At 43.3% G+C, this 8,953-nt stretch overlaps 1 protein-coding gene across 1 annotated transcript; it reads left to right on the top strand.

Annotated features, from left to right (window-relative positions):
* Nucleotides 1-6,358: 6,358 nt before the first annotated feature.
* LOC125482267 (zinc finger protein 664-like) lies at nt 6,359-6,772 on the top strand. The gene has a single exon (XM_048594310.1). The coding sequence runs from the start codon at nt 6,359-6,361 to the stop codon at nt 6,770-6,772; it is 414 nt and encodes a 137-aa protein (XP_048450267.1).
* The last annotated feature ends 2,181 nt before the right edge of the window (nt 6,773-8,953 follow it).

Genomic DNA, 8,953 nt, shown 5'->3' with positions numbered 1-8,953 from the left:
AAAGAAAATCCCTGATCTCCACTGTCAAAGTCACAAGTAACAATAACAATTTATTTATTTAACCCTAACAATGACCAAATGAACAGAATTACTGACAAACAGAACAATTTTTGCACCCCTGCCCCACTCCACCCCATACAACAGGCACCATCTATTCCCTAACTGACCTGAATTCTCCTGGTATGCTGTCCAAATAAACACAAGTCCCACTTATTATAAGCCCAATTAATAAGACAACAATAAATTAAAACATAATCTCTCCAACTTCGCATAGAATGTGTCTCTGAAACGCTCTTCCTTGTGTTGATCTCACGCCACAAACACTTTTCTTCCACTGATTCTGCTGTCAGGGATGTTTTCTCAGTGAAGATTCTTCACTAGAAGTGCCATGTTGGTACCTTTTGTGGATAGGATGGTGCTTTCTTAGAGAGCTTAGTGATTTTTTTGTGTGAGCTGGGTGCTTGTTTGTCAGATGGCGGTGAGCTCTCTCATCCTTCAGATGGCAGTTGTCTGTCTTCCAATTTTCCAAATGTCCTCCTTATGTATACCCTTGATGATCTGTCCCTTTTTTTTAAACAATTGCATCGGTCCGAGGTTGTCAAAACCGTCAGATTTAAGTTCAATTGGCTTTCAATCCTTAAGTGCTTGATTTAAATTAATTGACCACTTCCAGCTCATTGCCAAAACATCAAAACAAGCCTAAGGACTCCAATTACACAACCAATCAGTACATGTTTCCATTTTTAGAACTGTCTGAAATTGCAGCTGCTTACAGACCCATTTTCTGTATAAATCTCTAATCTTCGGAAAGCACTCTATCTTTTAAAGGGACTGTGCAAACAAATTCTCGTTTCCTGCCTTCCAATTCACGGTTACTCTACGCAACTTGGTAACAAGGGAGGTCATGTCAGAGCTGTACAGCACTTGGTTCGGTCGCAGCTGGAGTACTGTGTGCAGTTTTCATTACCACACTGTATGAAGGATGTGATTGCTCTGGAGGGGGTGCAAAGGAGATTCACCAGGCTGTTGCCTGGTTGGATCATTTCAGCTATGAAGAGAGGCTGGATACTTTTAGGTTGTTGCCTTTGGAGCAGAGAAGGCTGAGGGGCGACCTGATAGAGATGTGTAAAATTATGAAGGGCATGGACAGGGTGGATAGAAAGCAGCTGTTCCCGACAGCTGAAGGGTCAATAATAAGGGGGCAGTACTTCACAGTGAATGGTAGAAGATTTAAAGGGTGATGGGGGCCTGGAATGCACTCCCTGGGCAGGAAGTTGAGGCGCGAAAGCTCAACTTTTCAACACTACTTGAACGAATTTTGGAAATGTCACGACATTCAAGGCTATGAGCCCAGTGTGCGACTCGAGTTAGTAGCGGAATAGTTTTGGCTCTACAGACTTGCTGGGCCATTGGGCCTCTTCTGTACTGTATGATCCTATAATCCTCCTCCTCCTGAGTAAAGACAGATGTGAAGTACTCATTTAACACGCTGCCAACATCCTCTAGCTCCACACAGATTGCCCCCTTGACCCCTAATGGCCTGACTCTTCCCCGGTTATGCTCTTTCCTTGATATCCTTGTAGAATATCTTGGGATTCTCCCTAATCTTCCCTGCCAGTGTTTTATTACGCCCGACTTTGCTGTCCTCATGTCTTTCTTATGTTTCCCCCTTGTACTTTCTATTCTCCAGGGCCTCCATCACTTTCCTCACTTTGTACCTGTTAAAAGCTTCTCTTTCCCTTCTTATTCAGTCCTGAAATTTCATAGGCATCCAGAGTTCTCTGGGCTTATTATAGAGTCAGAGTTATAGAGGTTTACAGTGGAAAGAAAGGCCCTTCAGCCCATTGAGTCTGCACCAGTCATAGACAACTAAGTAGTTATTGTAATTTTCCAGCACTTGGCCCATAGCCCTTTATGCCTCTGGATCGCAAGGGTCCATCAGAATATTTCTTAAATGCTCCTACATTTCCCCCAGAGGGAACGTGTTTCACCTAATTCCTTTTTGAACAACCCCACTGTTCTGCTGAAGTTTACTCACACATAGCTGTCTAAGGCTGACCCTGCCTTATTTTAAAACAATTTGCCTTTCTCAACCCACAGCCGTTTTTCGCAGACAATCTGTTTTTTTTTCTCTCTGCTGCCTCACAGCACCAGGGAACTGGGTTCGATTGTAGCCTTGGGCGCCTGTGTGGAGTTTGTACAATCTTCCCCGTGTCTGTGTGGGTTTCCTCCAGGTTCTCCAGTTTCCTCCCACAGTCCAAAGATGTGCAAGTTAGATGGATTGATAATGCTAAATAACCCTGTAAAGTCCAAGGATGTGCAGGCTAGTTGAATTAGCCATGGGAAATGTGGATTTATGGGGATAGGGTGGAAACTGGATTTAGGTGAGATGCTTTTCGGAGCAACGGTGCAGACCAGATTCGCCGTATGGCCTCTTTCTGCGCTGTCGGGATTCTGTGAATTAGATCCAGCACTGCATTTTCACATGTTGGAGCTACTACATGCTGATATAAAAAAACACTCCTGAGTACATTTGAATAAATCTCCCCCTCTAAACTGTTTACACCATGACTACACCAATTAATGCTGGCGAAGTTGAAATTCTGTAATCTAACTACTAGGTTGTTCTTTTTACATACCTCAGTGAATTGTCTGCATTATTCATTTCATTTCTCTTCCGATGCTGAGGTTATATTGACTCTCAAGTTTTTAATTCCTTGTAACTTATTCTGCACACCCTTAACATTAACTGATTCTCTGTCCTCAGATACTGCCTGACCTGTTGCGATTTTCCAGCATTTTCTGTTTATTTCAGACTTGCAGCAGCTGCAGTATTTTGCTGCTCTTTTGATAATAAGACCATAAGACGTAGGAGCAGAAATTAGGCCATTCAGCCCATCAAGTCTGCTCCACCATTCAATCATGGCTGATGTGTTCCTCAACCCCATCTCGGCCTTGCTCCCAGAACCAAGTCTAGAAACACAGACGGATGAATTAAAAGCCCATTTCTGACAGGGTGGGTGTTGGTCACAGATTGTGGCCTATTGGTTCCTATTAATTGAGTCACACAAAATCACTGAATGATTACAATGGAGAAGGAGGCTACTCTGTCCATTGTGTCTGTGCTGGCCTTTCTCCAAAAACAAATCAGCGATTCCTATTATTTGCCCTTTTCTTTCCTCTTCAGGGGCTTTTCTGGTTAGCTTTTGAATGTCTTTGTTGAATCAGATTGAGCTGGAGTGGTGATGGCGGAGAAGCTGCTGAGTTTACCCTGAGTCCTTTCAAAGCCAGCTGGGCCCCGCAATTTCCAGTGTGAAGTTCTCAAAGGAGCTGGACTCGAGGAAGAACGGGTTGCTTAAAAAAACACTCTCCAGACAATGTATAACAAAAAAAATGGCTTGGCGAACAAATATTCTGCAGTTGCTGCAGAAACATGGGTGTTAACTTTCCAAAATGCATTAGATTCTGGAAAGTTTCTGTCTCACTGCAAAATAGCAGATACAACCCCTGTATTAAAGAGGTGAGGAAGGCAGACAACAGGAAACTATAGGCCAGTTAGGTTGATCTGTCATGTAGGGGATGAGAATCAATTATTTGGTGGTATTATCACCAGACTATTAATCCGGGGACCTGGGTTCAGATCCTGCCATGGCAGATGGTAGAATTTGAATTGAATAAAACTCTGGTTTTAAGTCCAACGATGGTCATGTTACGAATGTGGGCAGTTACGAATGTCGACGAATGCTGGCCCAGCCAGCGACGCCCACTACCTCTGCATGAATTTAAAAAAACTGAAGAAATAAAAGTAAACAATAGGATTTACATGCATTTAGAAAGATAAGGACTGACTAGGGAGAGTCAACATGGCTTTGTGCATGGGAAATCGTGTCTCAGTAAGTTGGTTGTGTTTTTTTGAAAATGTGGAAAAGAAGATTGAAGGCTGGGCGGTAGACATTGTCTATATGGACTTCAGCAAAATGCTCGACAAGGTTCTGCATAGTAAACTGGTTAGCAAGGTTAGATCATATTGGAATACAGGAAGACCTAGCCAGTTGAATACAAATTTGGATTCAAATGAGAAACAGAGGGTGGTGGTGGAGGGTTGTCTTTTGAACTGGAGGCCTGTGACCAGGTGGTGTGCCGTAAGGATCAATGCTGAGTCCACTGCTTTTTGTAATTATACAAATGATTTGGATGTGACAGTATGGTTAGTAAGTTTGCAGATGACACCAACATTGGTGACGTAGTGGACAGTAAAGAAGGCTATCTTCACTGAGTAGTTTGGGATCTTGATCAATGGGCTGAGGAGTGGAAGATGGAGTTTAGTTTAGATAAATGTGAGGTGTTGCATTTCGATAAGGCCAATCAGGGCAGTGTTTAAACAGTTAATGGTAAGGCCCTGGGGGGTGTTGCTGAACAAGGGGACTTAGGGTTGCAGGCGCATAGTTCCTTGAAAGCGGAGTTGTAGGTAGACAGGATGGTGAAGAAGGCATTTGGGACGCTTGCCTTCATTTGTCACTGCATTGAGTTATAGGAGTTGAGATGTCATGTTGCGACTGTACAGGACATAGTTAGAATACTGTATTCAGTTCAGGTCTCCCTGCTATGGGAAAGAAGTTGTGAATCCTGAAGGGGTTCAGAAACGATATACAGGGATATTGCCGGTATTGGAGGGTTTGAGCTGTGGAGTGGGAATGAAAAGGCTGGGGTTTTTCTTCCCTGGAGCGTTGGAGGTTGAGTTGTGAGGCTTACCGCATCAACTGCCCTCCCAGGCAGTGCATTCCAGACCTGCACCACCCTTTAGGTGAAAAATGTTTTCCTCCATTCCCCTGTAAAACTCTTGCCTTTCACTGCAAAATGATGCCCAGTGTTATTCAACCTTCAACTAAGGGAACAATTACTTCATTGTGTTTCTCCAATTTAGTGGAATTCTTTGAGGAGTGACATGTGCCATGTGCTTTGGATAAAGGGAGCCTGATGATAGATTGTACTTGGCTTTCCTGAAGGCATTTCACAAGGTACCATGGAGAAGGTGTCTGTTCAGAGAGGGAGCTACTGGTTTAGTGGTACATACCAGCCTGGAAACTGGATTGGCTGGCTGGCAGAAAACCGAGAATATACATAAATGGGTCTGTTTCAGATTGTCAGAATGTGATGAGTAGGGAGCCACAGGGTTCTGCTCAACCAAAACCTTTTGCAGTTTATATCAATGACTTGGATGAGGGGAATGAAGTCATGGTAGCTGCACTTTGTGTTGATACAAAGCTATCAGGAAAGGTTGCTGTGAAGAAGACTTAATTTCTCTACAATAGTCTGCAGCCTTTTTGAATGAATATTTCAGGTGAGCTATGATATAGCAAAATGTGAAATTGTTCACTCCAGGGGAAAAACGAGCAAAGAAAATCAGTCCAGAGGATAGGTGCAGAATCTTGTGGGGCTGAGATATCTAGGGGGTCTGGTGTGTGATGCACAAAACATGGGTATATAGTTAACAACAAGTGATGAAGAAGGCTCATGGAATGTTATTGTTTATCACAAGTGGAATCAAACAGAAAAGTAAGGAGTTGATGATTCAGTTGTACAGGGCATAAGTGAAACCACACCTCCACAACTGTGTGCAGTTTTGGTCTCCTTATTGAAGGAAGGGTGTAAATGCGGTGGAGGTTCAATAGACTGATATCTGAATGAGTGGGTTATCTTAGGATATTTTGGACAGCCTGGGCTTGTATGCTCACACGTTCAGAAAAGTGAGGTGTGATTTGACTCATGCCTGAATGGGTTTTGACGAGGTGAACGTGGAGATATTTTCTCCTGAGGGTAAGTCCAGAATGGGGAAGACTATTCCAAAACGAAGACTCCTCGTTTTAAAACAGAGATAAGTTCCTCATTCAAGATGAGTGTGATTTTGGAACTCTCTGCCTCAAAAGGCGGTCGAGACTGGGTCATTGAACGTTTTTAAGGCAGAGGTGGATAGATTCTTGTTCAACCAGGGAATCAAAAGTTATTGGGTGTAGCTGGAAATTCAAAACATGAACTCATCGGTATTGGTCTTATTGAATGATGGAGCAGGCAGGAGGGCCCGATAGTTCATATGTTGGCCTTTGTATTCATACATTTGACATGGAGCCAAATGAGATACTGGGACAGATGCATGACTTTGTATTTTTTATGAGGAGACTCTCACTTCCATTATTTCTGTTCTAAATCAATTCCACAGGATATTAGAAGGAGAGGATTTACAGTCGGGAAACTGCAACTGATCAGGATTTCACAGAGTGGCCCAATTCGGTGTAACCTGAATCTCATTGGATTTTGAACATGGAAGGAGAAAACACCATTGACAGCAGTGAGAAACTGTATGTGTGTAGTGTGTGTGCACGAGCGTTCAACCGATCATCTGACCTCTCGAAACATAAACGGAGTCACAAAGAGAAACTGTGGAAATGGATTCAGATCCCCGACTGAACTGGAAACTCATCGGCGCAGTCACACTGGGGAGAAACCATTCTCCTGCTCTGAATGTGGCAAGGGATTCGGTCAGAAATCCCACCTCCAGAGACACCAGCGAGTTCATACTGGGGAGAGACCATTCTCCTGCTCCGAGTGTGGGCAGGGATTCACTAATTCCTCCAACTTGCTGATACACCAGCGAGTTCACACTGGGGAGAGGCCGTTCATCTGCTGTACGTGCGGCAAGGGATTCACTTTGGCTTCCAGCCTCCAGACACATCAACGAATTCACACCGGGGAGAGACCATTCACCAGCTCCTAGTGTGGGATGGGGATTCTCCGACACATCCAGCTTGATGACACATCGGTGAGTTCACACTGATGAGAGTGTTTTCCTGTTCCCACTGCAGGATGGTGTTGAGGCGTTTATCTGAACTGACTGTACATCAGCAGACTGCCTGTGAATAAGCTGAGTGAGGGGATTCACTGAATCTGCCACCTTGTGGACAGTTCACACTGGGGAGAGGCTGACTCCCCCTGCACCAAGTGAGGGACATATTCACTCCGTCATCCAGCCTGCTGAAACACTAGTGAGGACATTGTGTGAAGAATCTGTTCACGTGCTGAATGTGGAAAAGCATTCACTCAGTCATCCAGCCAACTGAGAAACCATCGGGTTTGCACAGGGGAGAAGCCTTTACAATGTCCAAACTGAACGAAGTATTTGAAAAGTTCCTGGGAGCTGACCTCCCATGTACTTGTTCACATTGACGTGAGTCCATGTCAGATGCTCTTACTGCAGGACTGATTTCAGGTGAGGAACTCACCCCACTCTACAGCAGTGAGTTCACACTGGGGAAAGGATGTTCACCTTCTCTGTGTCGGGGAAGGGATTCATTTGAGTTATGGAGACAGCTGAAATGCCAGTGAGTTCCTGAGTAACTACAGTGATGAAAGATGTATAATTTATATAAATTCCAGTCTTGGAAGTTGGCTTTTACGATGGAGACACTGAAAGTTTTCTTTAAAATAAAAAATGAGTCTTTGTGAAACAGTGACCTTCCTCCAGCACTGCTCAGAAAGCAAGTGGCTGTGGAGTTAATGGGAAATTGTTTAGACTCTGTTGATTTACAACATGAGCAAACATCAAAGGACATTATCTTGTTTTCAGTTCAGAACAATCAAGGATTGATTTTAGTTTATAAACCCAGGGTTAGAAGGTATTTTATTCATTTTGGAGATCTGACTGTGATCAGAATCAAGTTTAGTCTCTACTATATAGAGCTCAGAATAATTCGGTGGGAAAAGGAACAAAAAGTCAGCCGAGTAGAACTTCCGAACCAAGAGAGTTTGGTTTGAGCTCTGAAGGTATTAAAAGCAGAAAATGTTTATTCTGAGATTTGAGAGTATTCATGAAAGAAAATTCTATAGTTCACAGGAAAAGTTTGGGCCAAACCAGTTCAGATATAACTTAGAGATTTAATATTGGGTGTAATTTCTCTGGATTAAATTCTGTGTAAATTGATGTGGGCACACAGTTGCAGCAGGTAATCAGGAAGGCTTATGGAACATTGGCACTTTATTTCAAGGGGGTTGGAGTTTTGGAGTTGGGATGTTTTACTGCAACTGTACAAGGTGCTGGTGAGACCACATGTCGAATGCTGAGAATAGTTTTGGTCCCCTTTTAGGGAAGGAAAGGTATCATTTCATTTAAGGTAGTTCAGAGAATGTTCTCCAGGATGTTCCCTTGTCCAGAGGGACTGTCGTATGAGCAAAGGCTAAACTTGTTGGGAGTCTACTCACGAGTTCAGAAGAATGAGAAGTGATGAAACATATTAGATGAGGCTTGAAAGGATTTTTCACCTCATGGAAGAATCTCAGACCAAAGAGCATAGTCTCAGAATATAGGGCCACCACCAATTTAAGACTGAGATGAGGAGGAATTTCTTCTGTCAACAGTTGAGAGCCTCTGGAACTCGTTGCCACGGAACAGTGAGGCAAAGTGGGGCCTTGTGTAAATTGAAGGCTGACATAGTTTCTTGATGAAGGATTATGGGGAAATCACAGAAAAGCAACCATGAAGAATGTCAGATCAGCTCTGATCCTGTAGAAATGGCAGAGCAGAGCAGGCTCAAGCGGCCGAATGGTGCTGTTGGGAACATTGTTTTTCTCTCTGTTTTTGTCTTGTGTAATAAACAATCTGTTTTTTGCTTAAAAAATCTCTCAGCCTCACATGACTGACCACCAAATTAAGAGTAATCTCACTTGGAGATAGTCAGCCACATAATTAAACTGGTCACCCAATGTACCAGAACATGTGAAAAAAAAAGTCTCATCCAATACAAAATAATAAATGAAGTACAATTCAACCTGATACTCTCGTTGTTCAAGAAGTTATCCTATATTCACTCACAGGAGCAAAGACTTTCAGAAGCAGAGTGAAACTCTAACTTGCGTACCAGACTTAAGGTGGATATTTACAGAAGAAATCCCTCCCTCTCCC

Source organism: Rhincodon typus, unplaced genomic scaffold (genome assembly GCF_021869965.1).
Source record: "Rhincodon typus isolate 14 unplaced genomic scaffold, sRhiTyp1.1 hic_rhity00007979, whole genome shotgun sequence".
NCBI classification, from domain to species: Eukaryota; Metazoa; Chordata; class Chondrichthyes; order Orectolobiformes; family Rhincodontidae; genus Rhincodon; species Rhincodon typus.
The sequence above is the reverse complement of the archived record's forward strand: the minus strand, read 5'-3'. Positions and strand labels throughout refer to the sequence as shown.

Excerpts from the sequence above, each read along its gene's own strand:
- LOC125482267 (XM_048594310.1), top strand. The coding sequence starts at position 6,359 with ATGTGTGTAGTGTGTGTGCACGAGCGTTCAACCGATCATCTGACCTCT.